This window comes from Batrachochytrium dendrobatidis, assembly GCF_000203795.2.
Source record: "Batrachochytrium dendrobatidis JAM81 unplaced genomic scaffold BATDEscaffold_4, whole genome shotgun sequence".
NCBI classification, from domain to species: Eukaryota; Fungi; Chytridiomycota; class Chytridiomycetes; order Rhizophydiales; genus Batrachochytrium; species Batrachochytrium dendrobatidis.
The window spans coordinates 42567-63970 of NW_006281102.1; the positions used below are offsets into that span (position 1 = coordinate 42567).

General features: G+C 37.8%; 12 protein-coding genes across 12 annotated transcripts in view; 2 read left to right on the forward strand and 10 right to left on the reverse strand.

The window, feature by feature from the left end:
* Nucleotides 1–374: 374 nt before the first annotated feature.
* BATDEDRAFT_23775 (uncharacterized protein) lies at nt 375–1265 on the forward strand (the record flags this gene model as incomplete). The annotated part of the gene is made up of 2 exons (XM_006677765.1): nt 375–745; nt 860–1265. 2 exons carry the CDS (start codon nt 375–377, stop codon nt 1263–1265), a joined length of 777 nt encoding a protein of 258 aa, XP_006677828.1.
* Nucleotides 1266–1400: 135 nt separating this feature from the next.
* Nucleotides 1401–1970, reverse strand: BATDEDRAFT_23776 (uncharacterized protein; the record flags this gene model as incomplete). The annotated part of the gene is made up of 1 exon (XM_006677766.1): nt 1401–1970. The coding sequence occupies one exon, from the start codon at nt 1968–1970 to the stop codon at nt 1401–1403; it is 570 nt and encodes a 189-aa protein (XP_006677829.1).
* A 161-nt stretch (nt 1971–2131) lies between these two features.
* BATDEDRAFT_23777 (uncharacterized protein) lies at nt 2132–2666 on the reverse strand (the record flags this gene model as incomplete). Its single annotated transcript, XM_006677767.1, has 2 exons — nt 2132–2320; nt 2385–2666. The coding sequence occupies 2 exons, from the start codon at nt 2664–2666 to the stop codon at nt 2132–2134; spliced, it is 471 nt and encodes a 156-aa protein (XP_006677830.1).
* A 459-nt stretch (nt 2667–3125) lies between these two features.
* Nucleotides 3126–4163, reverse strand: BATDEDRAFT_87779 (uncharacterized protein; the record flags this gene model as incomplete). The annotated part of the gene is made up of 1 exon (XM_006678126.1): nt 3126–4163. The coding sequence occupies one exon, from the start codon at nt 4161–4163 to the stop codon at nt 3126–3128; it is 1038 nt and encodes a 345-aa protein (XP_006678189.1).
* Nucleotides 4164–5018: 855 nt separating this feature from the next.
* Nucleotides 5019–6396, reverse strand: BATDEDRAFT_23779 (uncharacterized protein; the record flags this gene model as incomplete). Its single annotated transcript, XM_006677768.1, has 2 exons — nt 5019–5926; nt 6300–6396. The coding sequence occupies 2 exons, from the start codon at nt 6394–6396 to the stop codon at nt 5019–5021; spliced, it is 1005 nt and encodes a 334-aa protein (XP_006677831.1).
* Nucleotides 6397–7325: 929 nt separating this feature from the next.
* On the reverse strand, nt 7326–8212 carry BATDEDRAFT_87777 (uncharacterized protein; the record flags this gene model as incomplete). Its single annotated transcript, XM_006678127.1, has 2 exons — nt 7326–8012; nt 8045–8212. 2 exons carry the CDS (start codon nt 8210–8212, stop codon nt 7326–7328), a joined length of 855 nt encoding a protein of 284 aa, XP_006678190.1.
* Nucleotides 8213–8717: 505 nt separating this feature from the next.
* Nucleotides 8718–9924, forward strand: BATDEDRAFT_34708 (uncharacterized protein; the record flags this gene model as incomplete). The annotated part of the gene is made up of 2 exons (XM_006677921.1): nt 8718–8980; nt 9109–9924. 2 exons carry the CDS (start codon nt 8718–8720, stop codon nt 9263–9265), a joined length of 420 nt encoding a protein of 139 aa, XP_006677984.1. The 3' UTR covers nt 9266–9924.
* A 970-nt stretch (nt 9925–10894) lies between these two features.
* On the reverse strand, nt 10895–12347 carry BATDEDRAFT_23783 (uncharacterized protein; the record flags this gene model as incomplete). Its single annotated transcript, XM_006677769.1, has 3 exons — nt 10895–11380; nt 11501–11962; nt 12000–12347. The coding sequence occupies 3 exons, from the start codon at nt 12345–12347 to the stop codon at nt 10895–10897; spliced, it is 1296 nt and encodes a 431-aa protein (XP_006677832.1).
* A 375-nt stretch (nt 12348–12722) lies between these two features.
* On the reverse strand, nt 12723–13106 carry BATDEDRAFT_23784 (uncharacterized protein; the record flags this gene model as incomplete). The annotated part of the gene is made up of 1 exon (XM_006677770.1): nt 12723–13106. One exon carries the CDS (start codon nt 13104–13106, stop codon nt 12723–12725), a length of 384 nt encoding a protein of 127 aa, XP_006677833.1.
* Nucleotides 13107–13318: 212 nt separating this feature from the next.
* On the reverse strand, nt 13319–15157 carry BATDEDRAFT_87772 (uncharacterized protein; the record flags this gene model as incomplete). The annotated part of the gene is made up of 1 exon (XM_006678128.1): nt 13319–15157. The coding sequence occupies one exon, from the start codon at nt 15155–15157 to the stop codon at nt 13319–13321; it is 1839 nt and encodes a 612-aa protein (XP_006678191.1).
* A 1102-nt stretch (nt 15158–16259) lies between these two features.
* BATDEDRAFT_87771 (uncharacterized protein) lies at nt 16260–17960 on the reverse strand (the record flags this gene model as incomplete). The annotated part of the gene is made up of 1 exon (XM_006678129.1): nt 16260–17960. One exon carries the CDS (start codon nt 17958–17960, stop codon nt 16260–16262), a length of 1701 nt encoding a protein of 566 aa, XP_006678192.1.
* A 1362-nt stretch (nt 17961–19322) lies between these two features.
* Nucleotides 19323–21404, reverse strand: part of BATDEDRAFT_23787 (uncharacterized protein) — a gene marked incomplete at both ends in the record, with an annotated part of 2754 nt that continues 672 nt past the window's right edge. Inside the window, 4 exons of the mRNA XM_006677771.1 lie at nt 19323–19439; nt 20319–20366; nt 20750–20844; nt 21107–21214. Coding sequence (XP_006677834.1) covers nt 19323–19439; nt 20319–20366; nt 20750–20844; nt 21107–21214 — 368 coding nt within the window. The remainder of the gene's footprint in view (nt 19440–20318; nt 20367–20749; nt 20845–21106; nt 21215–21404) is intronic.

The following is a 21404-nucleotide window of genomic DNA, read 5'->3' on the forward strand; positions in this document are numbered from 1 at the left end:
ATAAATGCGTGTCCTTAATAGAGACGCTCACGTCGACAATATGTGTGATTGTGATTTGGTCAAACCGCAACACTCGCATATCACTGAACTGGTTTGATGTGCGTGATGTGTGTGGAGTAAGCAGTATGCATAAACTCGTTGATATCATGGACTATAACCATTCAGGAACGGGAAAACTGGGTAGCATATTTCAACGGCTTGAATTTTTAGGAGATGCAGTGCTTTCTTACCTTGTAATGCAACATTTGTATAAAATTACACCACCGTTGAATCCAGGTGGATTATCAAAACTTCGCGCTGAGCTTGTTTGCAATCAATTTCTGGCATGTGTGTCGATTCAAATTGGGTTGGTAAAGTATATACGCCATACAGATATGACTATGGAAGCAGCAATCGGGCGGTTTGCTGCATGGGTTCAAGGCTATCTTGCATCTGAATCATCTACTTCATTACCAATATCGACGTCAGCTACTCAAATTGCCTCTGCTCGATTGTTTTGGAACAAGGGAAATACAGCACCAAAAACTGCAGGTGATGTTTACGAGTCCATGCTAGGTGCTGTATTTGTAGATTCTCAATTTGATATACACTGCGTGCAAAGCATGTTTGACATCACAGTGATCTCACCTTGGTGGTGGCGATTCACATCGCTGTTTGGTGGAGAATCAATGATATACGAGAACCCAGTTGCTGAATTGCGAACCTTGTCCTATTCATTGTTTAAATGTGTCAAGATAGATTACACGTATGTTTTTTGTCGGGTAAATTTGACAACTACAAATCTATTGTCTGCATTTCTGTTGAATACAATTGCCAAAAAGTACTGAAATCCAACTATTTTTAAAAACAAAACATTCAGATATGAATATGGTCTACATGGAGGTACTACCGCAACTATCACGTATCACAACATGGTATTGGCTCAATGTCTCGGCACTGGGCAACGCGATGCCAAAAAAGCAGCGGCATGTACAGCCGTCGAGTATGTCAATACGCATAAAGACGAGCTAAAAGACTTGTGCGATTGTGCACATCAGCAAAAACAGGAGTCCACAGAGAAAAAAGTATATGCAGCCGATAGCATCATTTGTCTTGATTCAGACAAGGACAAGCCGACACGGTCTAATAAGGAATCGGCTCGGCTTTCTATCGAGTATGCAACAACTACTGATCAACAAGATCCGGCAAGTGATTGGGGTGAGTCTGTTGATCAAGCAACGCATGCACCACTTGAATCTATTGCAATTTCACCCGATACTTTGTAATGCACGAGTCGAAGCATGTTGAAGGCTTATCGTGCAGTAATGATTGCGCATCCATCCACACTGCAATAGAGATCCACTCCACAGCTGCAACCATAGTAATGAACCAGTCTAATTATAATCTTGAAATATCGAGAATTAATATATTGCAGCTTGACCAAATTTGTAATCGTCATCATCCATCATATCTGCTGCAGAATAACTGGATGAGCCAATATTAGCAACACATCCTCGAGTCTTGCTTTTAGGAGTCGAGTTGGATACTATAGTCTTGGATACCTTTCGTGCTTTCTTGGAGCGTAATACAGCTTTAGTCTTTCCAGCAGCAGTGGGTTTATCACCTAACCGGTCAATAAGCCGCTTGCCAAGACGATTCTCAATTGGACCTGGTTTGGGTCCAAGACGCTTTACAAGGGGTTTGACCACTGAAATGGTCTTGGATGCTTTAGTACGACCATTACTTTGCTTGGTCATCATACTGGCAGCAGAATTGGACATTTTATGACCAGTCTGTTGTTGCTGCTTCAAGAGAGTTGCAGCAGTCTTTGCATCAAGTCTTTTGTTAAAAGTGGATGGCTCAAGTCTTTTCTGAACAGTTGTAGAGGATGATGGATGAACTGCTCGAGTCTTGGCAGCAACAGCTCTATCCCTTTCAATCAATGCAAACCTTGAGGCGAATGCAGCATGAGTATCGTTAATACAAACCATTTACACGTAGCAATGGCTGAATACTATCATTCTAGCCAACACTACTTACCGCTCAGCCAATGTCATGATAATATATCGACAAGATCTGAGCCAACTTCAAACTTTATTTAATCATTCTGCATATTGGATGATATGCCAAGGAATTCAGTTCAATATAAGCCTCAACAGTTCCATGAAGTTCCCGAAACACTATTCCATCCCAACTGTGCTCCATACGCTGTATTAATCTGGCATGCTGCCGAATTGAATGTTGTCAGCGCATTTTGGGTTGCAGTCTGTAGATACAGCGCATTGGCATGTGCTGCAGCTTGCTGATTAGCAGCGGCTATATTATTCCAAATAGCCTGATTCTATAATGGGTTTACATGTTAATATTTAGAATAGTAACTCACAACCCTTCGAGTTTAAAGTTACCTGAAGTGCGAGATTTTGCTGCAGAGCAATCATTGCATTATAATAATTGCTATCGTTGTCCCAGTAAGTAGACAAACAACCAGCATTCCACAAAACATTTCCATAACTAGCCAGATTGGTATTCCAGTTCTGCCACTGAGCCCAGTATACAGATGGATCAACCACTGGTGCCGCGGCTGCACCACCAACAGCATTGGCCGAAGCAATAGCTACGCCATTGGTTGCTATGGCAGTAGCAGTGGCCTGAACTTGTGCTTGAATGGCTGTTTGTTGTTGCTGCATGGTGGTATGAAACTGCATCGCAGCAGTCCCATATTGATCAAGAGTGTATGGACAACCTGTGCCCAAATCGCGTTTCAGTCGTGTAACCCATAGTAGTATAAGATGGAATGGCTGCTGCGATCTGCACCATCACTGCAGTTATAATAGTAAACAGATACATTTTATAAATAGCCAAGATTGGTTGATCAATAAAGATAGTGTATTGGCTTTTATATTCCTCAACTGCAAGGTTTTATTCCCACATTCGAATCAAATACAGCTTTACAATCCATTCCAACAAATAATAAAATAGCTTAAACATCCTTCAAGTCAATATTACAAATTCACATACATGCAAGTTGAGTTTATTGTGTCAAAGTGTGAACAGAATTGCAAAAATATATCAAGCATGGGAAAATTCCCGGTCTGGGTATAATAAGCTTTTTAGGTGTGCTAACAAAAAATGGGTAGATTCAATTATTACATGCCTACACCATATCCTGCACCAACTCCCGCGCCATATCCAGCTCCTGATCCTGCTCCCCACCATCGTCGTTCCAAACGTGTATTATCTTGAACACCTTTACACTCACCAATCTTGGCATCACAGCTGCCTAGTTGCTTGGCACGACATGATAGCGATTTGAATTGCAATTCAAGTTTTGCCGTGACTTCACGAACACGATCAAGTTGCTGCAGTAGCTGTGTTTTTTGGTTACCTTGATATTGCTGTCCAAGATTAGATGCTGCACAGTCCAACAATGCAAGTTTTTGCAATGCAATGCCACGTATGAATCCACGCACTGCATTGGCTCGATCTACTGCTGCAGACTTGTCTTCACCACACGACACATCACTCTTGATTGCATTTTCTTGACATGTAGAAGCCGCATTGATTCCGGCACATGATGGTTTCATACCGCTCTTGACATCAGACCATGAATCCATAACCAATGGACTAGCAGTCGTGAATCTGACCATATTGTTGCCAAGACGATCATTCAAATCATGCAAACGAGTCAATGCATCATGACGTGCACCAAACGATGAATCAAATGATGAATCAGGCATTGCTGGTTGTTGAATACTGGATGCGTGCAATCTATCCAGCATGTCACGGATGGTTGACATTTGTTGTTGGATTACATTTTGCAAATTCTGGATGGTGTTTGCGTAATCGTCAACTGAACAGACGGATGATTGATGTGGAATATCAATGTTTTGAGTATCAGCAGTGTTTTGTGGAAATACTGGTTTTGAAAACGTTGGAGCTGAAAAAATCGGGATTTTGGCTGCATCCTGAATGGCAGATTCAGACTCAGATCCAAGACCAGACTCAGATGACAGACCAGGACCAGATCCAGATCCAGTATCGATACCAGTGTTTTGATTTTGGTTGATAGACGGTGCATTAAACTGGAGTCTGTCATTGATGGCAGGAACAGCAATGACTGCAGAAGCAGTGATAATCACAGTCGAAATAATAGTAAACTTCATAATAGACAAATTAACGAGCATGTTATACACCAAATCAGATGTTTTTATACTTGCACATCAATACAATATTAATGCGAATCATGACACGCAGAATAGTTTAATTCAATTACGAGCATGTCATTAAACTCTAATTAAACTATAAGCTCGATTTGATTCACACAAATTAACGTAAACTGCATCATCATGTAGTAGCAACAATTTGTAGAATACTGCTAGAATACTGTATGTTTCAAACAGTTGGTTGGTGCAGTGTTGTAACATGCATTTGGATTCTGACTACATATCAAATGATCATCGTTTAATTACACCATAATGATGTAAATGGAATGGTTTTGTATTGGTATTGCAATGAATGTGACTGTTTTAGTTTGTAGTAAACACTGGTTGAATACTTGTTACACTCTCATATTAAAGATTGACTTGATGGACATTTTTGACTGATGCAACATCCATCATATCATACAAACGATAGTTTTGAACTGAAATAGTTGTTCATTTCTGGTAGTCATACGTTGTACAATCACCAGATTGATGTACTGAAATGCATAGATTAAACTGTTTTGATGGCAATCAAACTGTACAAACATTCGTATGCTAAAATCAGATACGTTTACGTTCTAGTTCAAGAAACCAAGAATTGCATGTCTTGAGAATGCAACTCTGCATGCCAATCACCAAAAGACTTGTAAAAAAGCTCAATGAAAATGTTGTACAGTAAATGCAATGTAAATCATCATATGAGATTGGCAGTTTATTATATATTGACACTCGTATTGGGTGATCCATTTTGCGTGAATACGACTGTATAAACCATTTAATCACTTGAAATGCCCAACCAATCGATTGATAATCAAACTCGATCCATGTGATTATAATTTAAATATTTATTTGTTTAGGTAAGTCGTCATCTTCATCTGTTGCTCCATATGCAGATTGCCCACGTCTTGAACTGAGCAGTCTAGATGATCCACTATCTCTTTTGCCAGTACTGCTGATGGATACGCTATTCAATACTCCCATTTCAATTTCATCGTTTCCAACCATATCATTCAAAAACCTTCGAATTTCATCATCAACATTCTTGCCAGTAATTTTTGCATAGTGATCTACTTGCTTCAGCAACTGTTCCTTATGATACTCTTGATATTTCCGAGGATCTCCTTCATAGTTGTCCATAAAATGGAGTTCATGAGGAAGAGCGTGTTTAATTTGTTCTGCCGCATCTTTGATAAACGGTAAAGTGAGATACAAAGCGGCAACACCACCAGTGAATATACACGGGACAAGGAGAGAATATTCGTGAATAGAAAGCCATGCGATTTGACCACACATGCCACCTGCAATAAACCCAAAAAGAATAGGAACATGAACTTTGAGACGCCATAACTCGGCCTTGGTATCAGATCGACACGCTTGACCCAAAATATTTCCTACATCTGTAGCGATTCCTGTCATGTGTGTTGTGCGAACAGCCAACCCAGAGTAAGAAGTCACCATTGCGTTTTGTAATCCGCAAGCAAATGCTGCAGCCCATTCGCCCAATACCAACTCTCGACGCAAAAACATAAACGATGTAAACAACGCAGCAGATTCTATACACAGTGTTATCCCGTAATTGGCACCAAGTTTGAATCGGTTGTCACCCACTATAAATCCAGCCATAAACGATCCAAATGTAAATGATACAATAATAGATACGACCAAAAGAAATGTTTCCCAATCTTGCTGAACAGCCGATATAGCAACCCGAGAAACCGATCCAGTGACATGAGAGACCGTCACACCTATAGGTTCAGTTGATAATTGTGTCAATGTGAACAGGTTTTAGTGAGCAGTCACCAATTGGTTTGTGGTATCAGAAAATATTGTGTTTTGCAATAACACAATCCATAGCATTATGAAAACAAATCATTAGAATACAAGAAGCGTGTTGTAGCAATCAATAGTTTGAGTCAGACTAACGCGAGTTTGGAGCATTTGATATGCAAAATGGTCAAAGAAATATGTATTCAAGTGGTAAATAAACACTATATATTGTGTTGTGCACTATGAATTGAAATACATGCAAGGATAGGATAGACTTCAATCATGTATTCAAGTCAAACTGAAGATGGCGCGACAAGATACACGGTTCATAACACTTGCCTGGAAATACACCTGCCATAGAGACGACATTGATGAAACTGGCATTAGCAGCAAGAGCTACACCACCAGCAACAATGGTGTGAAACTCCCGTTCTGGCAAGTTATTCATGGTTTAGTGTATTATAGTGAATGCAACTTTGTAGTCTATGAAATACTGTCAGGGTTTGCAAAACAATGTTTGGACAAGTTGATAGGATTTAAATCACCGACATATTCACGTAAAATGGAACATTAAATAAGGATGTCAAAATACATGATACAAAACCAACTTTATGAAATGGTTGTGCCAGTTTACTGGACAACATTGGGTCATTTGAACTGACAAAGTTGACTGGTATCCTGGTGATTGAAATGAAAACAAGTATATTCTCGAAACCTGCGATCTTGTTCTCTTGAACTAGAACGGAAACATATCTGATAGTTTAGGATACAATAGAGTGGAGTTTAATTGAAAATACAACTGTAAAAGTAAAGTTGGACATATTTGATTTTATTCGTGCAAAGAATTAGCTGCATTGGTGAGCACTTGATAGTATCGAAATAGGATAAACCAGCCTAGAACCAACCCAGATCATTTGTGCATTAAAACCAAACTCCATCTTTATCAAAAAATCAATATAGAGCAATTATTGCTTTTCCAAAAAAGCAAATACTGCATTGGCAAATTTATCGAGGGCAGTATCATCATACGATAGATATAGTGATGGTTCAATCAATTCCAGTTCCATCAAAACAGGTTTAACCCCATCGATAAGAGCCATGTCAGTAGTATATAGGGCATCCGATGATACCAGTTTTTAGGCGAGATTCTCTGCTGAAATGGTCAAAAGTTAATAGTATAATAATTTCATATCAAACTTTCGTCATAAATAATTTTTTCCGACATTCAACGCATTTAGTTTCTAATTAGAATCTGAATTTGACTTGGAATCTGAGCAGAATCTAATTACCTGAAATTTGTTATATTTGTTTCTATGCAAGACTACTCAGTTGTTATTTTCAAAATTTGGTAAAACTATTTTTATTATCAAACAACAATTAACGTTCAATGATGAAATCCTCTGGCTTTTTGACATCGTAACAATATCCTGATGGATAAACGCAAATGAATCCAAGGTGTGCGATCTTTCTAATATCCTCTGGAAACAACGTACCACACAACACCCCAACATATTTTGTGACATTTCGAAATTCTGGCTGGGCATTGGCTTGAAACTCCTTGAACTTGCGAATTCTTGCAGGGAGCTTGTTCACTTGCTTATCGGTCATATTATGCTTGGCTTCACATAAGTACAGGACATCGCCATCTTTAAAGACAGCATTCCACTCCTGGACAATGGTTTTTCCGTCTGCAGCCATAATGTCCGTTGGCATATCTACAGCTGAAGGACCAAGATGGGTAGCAAGGAATCGCCTCACGGCCAAGTGAGTTTCCTCCTCCATAGCTTTGTCTTCATTCTGCTGCCAACGTACTTCGTCAGCAAACGACCGTTCGTAGCGAGAATATACATTGTACTTTTCCCCATCAATCAACTGCTTGAACTTGATAATCTTGTCCTTGGGATTGAACAGCTGGTAGAGAGCCGAGCCTTTTCCTTCGAGGATCTGTTTCAAATCATCATTTGATTCAACAAGATATTTGGAAAAGCTATCCAAAGGACGGCACTCTTCATCAATATCCTGAATGAAGATGGTCTTCTGAGCCGGCGCAGAGGATCCCAGAGTCTTGACAATCAAAGGTAATTTGGCGGACAGACCAGCAGTGGAAGATCAGGTTCAAGAGCAGCATCCTGGAGTGACTGATGGATAGAGATTTGGTTGGAGTCAACGGCAGAGAATTGGTTTGGGAACTTCTGCTTGATGGCCTTGGCAAGGTCACTGATATTTAAGCAGCCAGCAGTAGACACGAGTGGCTTGACTGCCATTATGTTTCACCCATAGTTTGGCCAGGGTGCTGCTGTGACGAACTATTCTCAACATTGTTGTTTTTTTTAAAGGAAAGAAAAAAAATTCCAAGGTCAGGGACGTTAAATGGGCTGCTTGGAATGACGTATTATTGGAATTGAGACTAATTCATATTCAAAAAAGTTCACATTTTAAAACATTTCAGTGGTGTCCGAGTATAAAAATGACAACTGCACTTCAAATGAGTCAAATGTGTGATTACAGCCGTTTTACTGACTGAGTCAAGAAGCACCTAATATAACCTTGGACAATCATCACTCAAATTGACATCAAATTTGTCCGGTCTATATTGAAGGGAATTGACCAGTCAATGAGAACACCAGAAACTACCAAAACAGACACTGAAAAGGCTAAAGCATTCTTATTGAAATGCTACACTACGACATCAATCTTTCAGTGTGCTGGATGAGTCATCCTCATACAACTTTACTGGATTGGATGCTGTGGAAATCCATCCAATTGAATATGAAGCAACTCAAAGCGACCGATGTACTGGCATCAAAACAAGTAATGCTGATAGCAAGGTCCTTGATGAAACTACTGGAAACATTTGGGGATGGGCACAAGGGACGCTTCTTGGACTATGTCAACAGCAGACTTGGCATCTCCAAATCATCCTACTACTACTACATGGAGCACTATGCCTTTATGTCAAAGTATCCGGAATTCCAAACGCTGGCAGTGTCCTTTAGAGTGTTCAGAAGTATGATTCCAAAAATCAAGGAATGGTTTATGTCTCAAGAGTGTTAAGCTTTGGACTCTTCTAATTTCTACTCTGAGCATTATTGGATGGGTGTTGATGATGAAATGGATGACGACGATATGAATGTTTTAAACGAACACAATTCCACCGCAGTGGAAAACCTTCGCAACAAGTAGTTCCTCGTCAGTCGATGACTCCTTCAGACTGCAGTGATAATGATAAAGTCATCAGTGGTGGAACTGACATTGCTACTTTCTTTCACGGAGAGCAAAGTACTGAAAATGTCCACCGCAGTGGAAAAAAGTTCTAGCTGTACACTCCTTGATATCTTCGTGATAGACAGCACAGATTCATTCAAACCTATTTCCACCACATTAATGTATCTTTTGTATTAACTTGTAAATAGAAAATCTCTGCAACTATTGTGTTTATTATGAAAATCTCATTATTATCGGGTGTGTTTTTGAGCTAAACATTGTCTCCTGATTGTTTAGTTTTCTTGTACTTTTTAGCTCTCTCCTTCTCTGCCTCGGTATTAGCAGCATAATAGTCTCGATATCGTTTCCTTTCAGCTTGTTTGTTTTTGGCATAGTAATCTCGGTACCATTTCCTTAGTTGTTCTTGTTCGTCAACTGAATACGAATCCCAATTCTTAATACATTGAATGTACGCTTGGTGAGTTTTAATGAAACTAATGAATGTCATTTATACAGTTGGTTTAGAAAATAAGCTCCGCTTAATGTTCTCCGTTTTTATGAGCTGGACCTCTAATTCTACCCAATTCTTCCAATTCTCTTTTATTTCGACGTTCCATATTTGTCATTCGTGGTTCTCTCTGTCTAGATTCTGTATGAAACCGTTGGGTAGATTCAATACGTTGTAGTTCATAGTATTTGTATGCCTTTGGAAGAATATTACCATCATCATCTGCAATAAAGTACGAATAGCCATTGCCACTGATGACCTTATATATACTGACTATACTTTGGCTCATATCCTTTGCGAAATGCTTGCCTAGTTTTTAGCAATCTAACTTTGTCACCAACACCTATAGCATTCTTCTCTATTTTTACATTCATTGTTCCAATAGATGGATTGCCTAGGTACAACTGCTGAGGAATACCATTTATACCTCGGTGATAAGTATGGTTGTAATTGTAAACAATATCTTCCAGTACATCAATATATGTATTTGTTCGCCGAGCTTCTTGGTAAAGAGCAATGATGTTCTCTAGTGTTCTATTGAATCGTTCAATTATACCTTGTCGCTTGTGGTCGCCTACTTCCACCGTGATATGCCGAACACCTTTGGATGTTAATAATCGCTGAAATGCTCCGTTTAAAATTTCTGTTCCATTGTCACTTTGAATAAGGATTGGTTTTTCTATATCTAATACTTTCTTCATCGCTTCGGTGCTATCTGATTTCTTCTTCATCGCAACGACAAATGCCCTTCTACTGAATATATCAATCACACAAAGAAGATATTTGTATCCACTATTCCACTTGGCATACCTTGACAGGTCAATCAAATCAATCTGCCATTGGTCATTGACTGAATACACGTTGATACTCTTAAATGAAGGTACGCTTCTTGGTTTCTGAAGAAAATCCTAAACTGTTTTCATTAGCACTTGTTTGTCGAGTTTCAGATAAAGTTTTTGCGCTGAAAGGAGTCCTGTCTTTGGATTGTAGTATAATTCATACAACTGTTCCATTAAATAAACACAAGATAATGATTTCTTATAATTCAGTTGGAAATATTTGAAACCCAATTCTGAATCCATTGTCATTAAACAATTTCATTCCTGTCTTGGTTAATGAATATGTGTTCATCTGATTATTCTTGACTCTGAATCCATTCTTAACAAATTCCTGAGTATAATTACCTTTTAAAGCATCCACATACTTTTGTTTTGTGATTTCATTTTGTTTCTTGTTAATTCCCTTTTAAACTGAATTTGTTTTCATCACAATAGTACATTTTACTGGCCAAGGATATAATGCAGGTTCCTTCATATTCCAACTTGAACAGACCCGGTGTTCTGCTGTCATACACCTTATTCTCAATGGTATCGTCTCTTTCCAACCACAGATGCCGATTCTTTTTAAATTCATCTTTTAAGCTTGGTTTTATGACTTCTAACGATTCATCAGATATAGCAATGTAAGCTAAATCAGTGTCCATCATACAGTACTGATAATCACTTTTGTCAATGGAATAATCAATAGAGTCGTAGTAAAATTGAAGCATTCGTAGTTTCGCTAATTGATACACTTGAAATCTAATATGAATAGGTAAACTTTGTTTGAACGACATCTTTTTGAAACGAAACTCGCATCCTTTGTTCATGTCTTGATGTTCAATGTAATTATTCCTTCTGATGTTTTTGATGTAGTTATCTCCAGTAACAATCTTGACTGTCTCGTGTTTCAAGAAATCTGTGATGCATTTACCATAAGATGAATTTCCCATCAACTTCATCATTTCTCCACGTAATTTATAACCAGGACTTGTATCTCGGACTCTTCACTCATTTGATACTTGCTCAGAAAACGACTTGAAATGTACTTTAAGTTCATATCTTACAGCAAAAGCAATATTTGAAACAACCAATCCATGCTCAAAATACCTTTTCAGCAGTTTAGTAGCAAACATCATCGTCTCACCAAACATACTTTCAACTAATCTGTTACTTTTGTGATCTGGTTTGACATGTGCCTGTGTGTCAGAGCTTAAATCATTGCATGTAATTTCAACATTCTTGAAAATAGGAGGCATTCCAGCAAAGCATTCCTTTAAATGTTCAGGAACAGCAATATCACATTCTATCATTCCAAAGAACGTGTTATCCAAGACATCTTTCAGAATATCGGGATAAACTTGAACTACTTGGTGCTCACCACACGGCATATCTTGACTTATCACCCACAGATATAAAGCATTGGTATCATATTCAAGTATTCCCTGACAAAGCTTTCCTTTTCTAATTCTGGTTGTCTTTTTCTTGATAATGATGAAATACGATACTTGGACCACCAACCAGATCATCTCTGTATTTGTGGTACAATTCTTCATTCCCTTTGAATAACTGAAACTCGCAGTCTTTGCTTTTTGTGTGCCAGAGATATTTCAGAGTGAGTCTAGGAACAAAGATGCTGTTTTTGTGGATATCAAGATTCAACGACTGAAAGAAATTACCCAGCTTCTTTGTCGCTTCTACGCTTGGCTTCACATCCAAATTGTTGTAGTCGTTCAGCAAATCGTACAGGTTGGTGTGAGTGAATACCATTTCATTATAATCGTTTGATGAAACTGATTCTCCCTTTAGATTGTTGTAAAACCACTTTTTAGATGGAATATGTGAGTGTTTTAAGAACTTGAATGACATTATTGGAATATTGTGTCAACTCTGGGTGTTCATCAATGTATTTCGATAAATTCCGAGTTATTTTATGTGGAAATATTCCCATTTGTGATTGTGTCAAACATTTTCAAGAACTTGTCAAATAAAGTATTTGGTGGTTGAAAAGCAAGAATGTCTTTAAAAGCAAACGATCCATTTGATATCATTCGGTATTTGTTACTTTAATAATGTCATTCACTTGTCCGTTTTCAGCTGAATGAAACTCACAACTCCAAATTGATCTTGTGGTATATCCCATTGTTTGAGAGCTGATTCCTTGTTTGCTGTTTTTTCATACAATATGTTCATCGTATCTCCAGCTAAAGGATTGATATCTTCTGATTTGTGACACTTTCTACATCAGTGGAAAAAGCATCCCAGAAAGTCATATATTGTGTTTGATTCTTCATCGTAGCCATCAACATTGTATCGTTCAATCTTTTCGCATTGTTCAATATTACGATCTAATTCTCCTTCAATTGAATTAATCCAAGGCTTTTCGCATTTGGATACATTTGCATGTTTTTTAGAGTGTTTCAAGACTTGTGGAGGGTATTTCTTGATGATGTTAATGTCATATGATGAGCTATTGAAGCCATAAATAGGAAGAACATCAAAACATTCTAGTAATTGTAATCTTAATCGTTTCTGAACCTTTGCATCGTCCAAATTGGCCATCATTACAAAGAACCGAGAATACTTTGAATACAACAATTGCAGATATTTGTGTCGTATTTGATCCATTTTTGTCATCACTATATCCAAAGCTTCTTCAGTTGTACCTTCAACTGGGATGAATTGAGCCTTGTTTTCTTCACTTCCAATGAAACTTGTGCTCAAAAGTTTGTGTGTTTCAATGAATGAGCTTCAAGTTGGTCGTAGATTTGACTGATTTCAACCAAGTTTCAAAATCAAAGTAGATGAAATATGGATAAAATCTCATTTCTTTTGGTATATTAATTACATTCAATTCGTTTCAATTCCAAGGAAAGCGGTTGTATCTTGGATTCCGGAAGTTCAACAAAAATACAACCATTATCTTCGCCATAACATTCTTTCAAAAAAGTAGTCTTGCCGCATCGATATCTACCAGACAAAGAAATCGTATCGTGTTGCGTCTTTTCAATTATTTCCTTTTCAATCGTTCGTTCGACTACAAGCAAATTATGCTTAGTTTTGACAGCGGGTTCAGGTACCTTGCTAAATAAATAATCCAAATCGTAGACACCGAGAACATTAAAGTCTTGCCAGGTTACCAACAACTTTTCTTTTGTTGCTTCATCTATTTGAGCAGCCACGAGAATCAATGAACACTTATCCAAAAGGTCATTTTCCTTCATAGAAATAACTTTGCACAACCCAGAGAACTTTTGCACGGAATCAGTATTCAAGAGAGCATCACTGCTGGTTTTGATGTTAAAAACAACCCAATGCCGCTTCCAAGTTTTGTCAATATCACCCGAAGAAGGTGTCCTTTCACGAAGAAGTATATCGGCATCAGTTCCATCGTAAAAATATTCATATAATTCATAGCGATTACTCGGGAGGTTAAGAATATCTCCAAGTTTACGAAAAAGAGCCTCTCCTACAAAGCTACAAATAATATTTTCCATTGCGTACCCCCGGCATCGAGCCCAAGATTTTTCAACAATGTTAGGTCCTTCGTTGTAGTCAGTCCAACAAATTCGAAATTTTTTAGAGTCTGAGAAATACGGAATCTCTTTCAAGAGTCCTCGTCTCACCAGTTGAGAAACATCTTTTTGAAGATCTTGCTGAATAGCCATCTTGCTGACACCAGTTGTTGGAATCGCGTTGAGTAAATCAGCACTGATGCCTCTTTCCCGAAGAGCTGTTCTGGCTTCATCGATACACTTATGTAGTAAATCCTGTGGAAATTTCTCGCCAAGAGCAATTTTGGATCTGGTATCGTCATCCAATTGAGCAAGCATGTCTTTTGCAAAGAGTTGGTAAAGATACGGATCGCCACCAAAGACAGTCCAAAAGTTCAGAACACAGATGGAGCTTATTTTGTCAATTTGGAATATAGCTCGTATCAGTTGTTTAACTTCCGGAGGTCTTAGATCCGATAAGTTGACCCCTGCCATTCTTGCTGAAGCGCTGCCTCCGTAATCAATTGCGTTTTTTCCATGAGGAGGAGTTCCCGTTATTATAAAGTGAGGTCGTTTAGCACCTTCCTTGACAATGAATTCAATGAGTCCAAGGTGTCTTTGTGATTCATCAAATACCACACGCTTAATCCCCTTTTTAAGAAGCGCTCCCATTATCTGACGAAAAAAATCAGAGTTCACATCATAATCACGATGAGGAAGATTATCAAAGTTCAATTGTACGCCCAACGTATCGGCAAGGTATTTACAATAACCAAACCGGACATATTGAACATTTAGATAAGCAAGAGGATTGCGAGAAAGCTTAAATGGCAGCATCGAATTTTGTGCTTTACCGTCTACTGTAAGACGATTAACAAGACTTTGACCAGAATCATTTTTTGATTTGATGACAAGTGAATGGTCGTAGGAACCAACTGGATGCTGAATGGAGGTCAACAGAGTATTCCCGGGAATGGCTGGACCATTCACCACATAATGGATGGTGAGCTTGTCAGGATCTATAGCACCAAGTTTCGATGAAAGTGTTTGTTTGATTGCTACAACCAGGTCACCAACACTATCAAGGGGGAAAGGCCGCAAAGCAGTCCTTTCATTATTGATATAAATATCAATCCTGACTGGCTGATTGTCAAGATATTGAATGTAGAAATGTTTATTTTCCATTGTAATTGTGAAAGAAAATAAAATAAAAAAAGAACAAATAAAACGTGAATTTGTCTCATTCAACACTCGATATTGTGTGATGAGACAAATTCACACTTTGAATATTGTTTAGACATTTTTGTGTTTATTTGTATTGTTCAATCGAGTGTCAATTCAACTCAACAATTGATTACGTCATTCATATAATGACTCGAGTCTTTTATTCAATGTTCAAATCAAAGTTTCGAGTCAGTTTCATTCATTACTGTTTAATACAACAAGTAATGAAGAAATAATTGAAATTAAGTTCATAATCCCATGAAAACTATTGGTATTTTTTACCACTTTGGTTTTCACAAATCACAGGGGTTCGCTCGTGGTAACACTGCATACATTCATCAAAAATAAGATGTTCCATTTAAAGCATCAAGTATGGATCTGACACAGATCTCCTGATATTTCAAACTAATAAACTCCCACTATAATACCCAAGGTTTTTGACCTGAATTGCTTATGTCCAATAACTTTCTATTTTTGACAACTTTGGACAAAATTTAGTGGTAATCATTAGTCAAGAAAACTGGTATCATCCAGTGCCCTATCCATACTACTCATGTCGAAACTCGAACAAAAATCTTGATAAATTTTCTCAATCCGGCTCCGTCCCTAACTTGCTTGCTACTTGTTTTCTTGAGTTTATTTCCCCCGGATCCCTCCAACTGGTTTGGTCTTTTTTCTGTGCTGGCGCTTTCGGATTTTTGTCAGATCTGGCTGCTGTTGTTTCCAAATGTTGTTAGGATTAGCAATACTTGCAGCATATCAAACGTATCAACTACAAATGTCCCTAGTTGCCAAAGGAGTCAAGGACCTAATCCGCCGCGTGACAGTAATGTGTTGGCATGAACGTGGCATTGCCAACTACTTGATAGTTTGTCGCTCCTGTTTTGAAACTGGCATATCATCTGCTCATTTTGGCAAAAATAAATAGACATTAGTTCAAAGTGTAAATTATTAGGAGCCTTCTGTGCTTAATTCGTACCAAAACGAATTTGAATAATATTAAGAAATTCAATGTTACAAATGACAATAAAAATAACCAATTAGTTACATGAAACCCAACTTTTTATTTAATCTCTGCTTTACCAAAATCAATCAATTTGATATCCCCATCATGAGTTAAAAGCACATTTTCTGGTCTCAAGTCCTGATGAACCACGCCAACCGATTTCAAGTCTCGAATAACACGATTCAACTTTTTCTTCAATTCACTGTTTGCTCTCCAATCACAATGGTTTCCGGGAATATAGTCCAACGCAATGAAATGTTGCCCATAATATTCGCACTGTCCATAATAACGAGGGATATACTTTAGATTGAGTGGGGAAAGCTTTTCGTAAATTGATATTTCGTTCTTCAGCATTTTGAATCCTTCAGGATTGTTATAAGAATCACATTGCTTCACAACAATGTTGCTGTCCTTGAGTCGAATGACTTGACCAGTTGCTCCAGATCCAACCACGGTACCGTAATGAAGAGAATCGAGATTAAGGTTATATTTTGTTCCTTTGCTCTTGTCCAAACTATAATTTGTTTCTTTTCCCTGGCCTGCGGTTGAATAGTTACTGCCTGATTCTGATTGTCCATCCGCATTATGTTCATCAGTATCCATTTCATTGCTGGCGTTAAGTTCCACAGGCATATCAGAGTCCTTTGGATTGGGATCTAGCGTTTGTTTTTTATAGTCTCGTAAAGCAAGCTGAACAAAGTAATATAGTGCTTGAAGAAGACTAGGCGAATGAGAATTATTGAAAATGGGATGGCTGATAAGAAGAGTGCTTCTCTTGGGTCGCCAAAGAAAATATGTAACATCATAGCATGTTACACATCCATAGACCAGATTGTTCAATGAGAGATATCCATAAACTTGATCAATCACTGTACACACATCCATACGTCCAATGTCCTCACGGGTTATTTTGCTTTGTTGGTATTGTATATCTTCTTTATACATCTCCAGCAAATCAAATGGGTTTCCGCTTGCAAAATGACGAACCGGCAAATCATTTGGAGTCTTGTCTTCAATAAATGACAACACTTTGGAACCAAGAGTGAGAACATTATCTGGAACTCCAATAAACTTGATATAATTTTCTGTTTGAGTTGGTGTTCCAGAGTTTAAAGGGATAACAGTGGGTTTGGTTTGGAATACGTGCGCCTCTCCTTGGTCTTGAAATATTCTGTTGAAGTTATCCAAATGGTTTCCAACAGCCCTGCTGACATCTCTTTCCAGTGTGAATGCAACTCTCCTTGTAACAGGCAAAACAACATCACTCCCAACATGAGTAGCAGGATATTCATATGCTTTTGCATCTGTTGAAAAGTTTTCCCACCGTCCAACATGCGAAGGTGTTTTAGGATAGTTTCTTTTGATTTCAGTAGTAGATGACTCTGAAAGATTTTTTTCGATATCTGCCAAAGTGTTTGATAAAAATTTATCGAGTCTTACTGTAAGACGATTGACAAGACTTTGGCCAGAATCACCTTTTGATTTGATTATCAGTGGATGGTCGTAAGAACCAAAAGGATTTTGAATAGAGGTCAGGAGCACATCCACAGCAATGGCTGGACCATCCACCACATAATGGAGAGTGAGCTCTTCAACATGAATAGCACCAAGGAGGGTAGTGGTGACAGTCTTGTAAGCTGCAATCAGTTTTGAGACATTGTCAAGCGGTCTTTTTCTCTCCAATTCTCCATTGAAGTGAGTTTCGATTTCCACTGGCTGGTTGTGGAGGTATTGAATGTAGAATACTTTATTTTCCATTGTAGTTTGTTAAAATAGAAAGGAATAGAGTAGAAGAAAGAGCAAAAGGAAATGTAATAGAATAGAGTGGAATGTAATGTAATGAAGAAAAAAAGAAAAAAAAATTGGACTTTAAATCCAAAACTCGATATCATGTGAACAATGTGAGACAAATTCACGTTTTGAATATTGTTTAAACATTTGTCATGTGTTTATTTGTATTGCTCAATCAAGTGTCAATTCAACTCAATTGATTACATTTTAATATTCAATGTTCAGATTGAGTTTGATTGTTGGATTAGTGAATGTGTTACAAAACATTCATTTACATGCTGAATCTGACAAGTGAATAATGATTGTTCCAATCAACAATTGGATTGAATTGACTGCAATATTGTCATTGATTGCAGTCACTGTTGACCAATACATTGTAATACATTGACAGTTTTGACATCAACATTGTCATTCATGTCAAGTTGTGTGTAGTTGCTAATATTACACCACAACAATACTGACAACTTTCAAGTCCTGTGATACACCGTTTCAACTATGACCGGATCGATGTTGATCACTTGTCAATATACGGGTCAGTTGTATAATCGTACAACTGTTGGTTAACCAATCTTTGACTGTCGATATTTGAATCATGAATATTGTCCAACATAATCGTCACTAACATTGTCGTTGTCGTTTGATTGCCTTGTTTTGTGAATAATCATTGCAATGTCATTTGTTCAGTTGTTGTTGGTTTATTGAAACCATGTCACAATTCTTGCTATCTTGCACATGATCTTGTAATTGTTGGTGTTGTCTGTAGTAATTCTGTCAATGTATACGAATGCCACTTGTTGCTAATTGGTAGTTGTTTATGATTAATACACAACCGATCAGGTTTGGTGACCATTCTATGCACATATATTTGACATTATATCGGACTGTTATGTTGTTTGATCCAATAGTAGTATATGCCAGTCATACTATAATACTACAGGTTTGTTGCAATATCCATACAACCTATATCCAAAACTGCACAAACACTGTCATTCAAGATTGATGAGTATGCAATCACAAATGAATCCAACGCATTTTTGCTGTATATAGTTGTATCGGCTGTCGTGTCTGTTGACTTGACTAGATCTGATATTACATGGGCTATTCAACAATTGTATTGAATTCCGGTTAGTATCGAGTCATTTGAGTCGTTCAAGTAGTCAAGTTGCTTGGTTTGCAATGTGTTGTGTCCAAGAATCACTTGCAATTAAACCATCACCAAACCACAAGTTAACAACACCAAATGATATATGACTGGTTTTATTAACAACACATTGCAAACACTCGACGAATTAGCCATGAATCAAGTTCAATCATCAATCGCCAATATTGTCAAAGTGTGTATTCCTGGTTTAGTTGACGATGATCCGAGTATGCGGTATTTGTCACAGTTTGATTTGGTCCAAACAGGTTTTGTAATGGTTTCAACAATGTCTGATGAATGGCATGCTACAATCGCAGTATATTGATATTACCGCATGATACAACTGTTTGGTTGACCAAACGACTCGAATGTTGGTGGATTATTATGCCAATCGACTGTTTTGACCTGATATCACCACACTTGACATGCCAACACATGCGACATATGATGGAGTGTGTAATTGCAGTTTGATTGATTCAATGTTGTGTTACGACATGTGTTACAACATCAGTCACCATGTGGGTTATAGTTTGTATATCAAACAACACATTGTAGTGATTGATTGTCGTTCCGATTGATCAAATGTCAATATGTTGTACAACAGTTTGGTACAACCGATTGTCTGTGGATTATTATCACACGAGTCAATGCTGACCTGATTTGGGATATTCAGTGTTGTTGGAATATCAACACAACATCAACACCAAACATCAGATCGACACTGCACGTTGATGTTGATGAATGCAACAATGGCTATTGAAACAATACATCATAATGCGTACAAGTCGCAGATTGCAGTTCAGACTCAATGCAAAATACACATTGTTACAGTTTTGTCATGAACAAAGCGATACGCACAATGTGCAGTTCATGTCTACGACTCGACTGATTGGTAGACAACGACCATTTGCATTGTTGAACAGTAAACTGAACAGTAAATGACCATCAAACGCATGGCTTGGTATCGACATTCAAGCAATCACCATGATTGTAATATTTGCAAGTTGTCCACAAGTTGTTCACAAACGACCATCAATTGACAATGACATGCATGTGTATGTGCATAGTTGACTATACAATACACTACATGAACCAATATACATCATGATATAATTGTTATTTATCAAAACATTCTGACACACTAATCAAAGCGATCATCTTGTTTGACACACTGTATTCAGTACCATTTGATCAGTGTCATTGAGCAACACACTACGGATTGTATTGCACATCTTCAAACACATAAACAATATCAACAGTAAAGTTGCATGACAACGACTCATTCAGCACTTTGAGACATGATGTCGTAGTGTAACATTTTAATATAAATGCTTTGGCATTTTGTTTGGTTTTTTGGCAGTTGCAGGCATTCCGTTTGGTCAATTCCATTGATTATCGACTACACGAGTATGTTGTCAATCTGGTCGATTCATGTATTCAAGACATGTTCCAAACACCTGCGTTGTTATTTGATCCAGTCGGCAACGCGATCGTGTTCATTCATGGATTGTGAATTAAACTTTGGTCACCACTTGTGTCTTGTTATATTCCAAATGTCATCAGAATGTATCGACTTGTGCAATCTGTGTTTCAACGATTCGTGGTTGCTGCTTACATGCGTGCGAGGCAAAAAGTGAGCTACATAAAATACCAGAACAATCCACGGAAAACAATCACAAACGAGAGCAAGGAACGTTCCGATGTGGATTTCTTTTTGATTATACATCATCCACTACCAATATCAATACTGGTTCCGATATCAACAAGTTTCAATATATCGGTTGTAAAACGATCATATTGATGCAGTATCGATCATCAAAATGGTGTTTTTTGAAGCCATTACACCATGACATTGACTCGACACAACTATTACTGTAACAGAAACCAGTCTCTTGTAATGAATACACAGTTTTATTGAGTATTTCAATGATCAAAATAGCACTCGATTCCATCCATTTTTCGATATTCTTACTCTGGTAATCTACAGGAGTACAGCCATTATCATCATATGGACAATACTCATCATCAGATTCTACACCACCAGCCATACACCAAATGAGATATGTTGTCTTGTGGAACTCTAGTGCATTCCTGTTTGGTAGTCGAGTTGGATTGTTGTGAATGAAATACAATGTCATTTCACTGTTGGATTCGACTGTTTGTCGATTGTCAGTCCATCTTTTTTGCCTTGTTCTGCGGATAGCTTTCAAATCTTCAATTGTCTCAATCCACTTCTTGTGCTTGTCACTTGTTGGATCATTGATCACTTT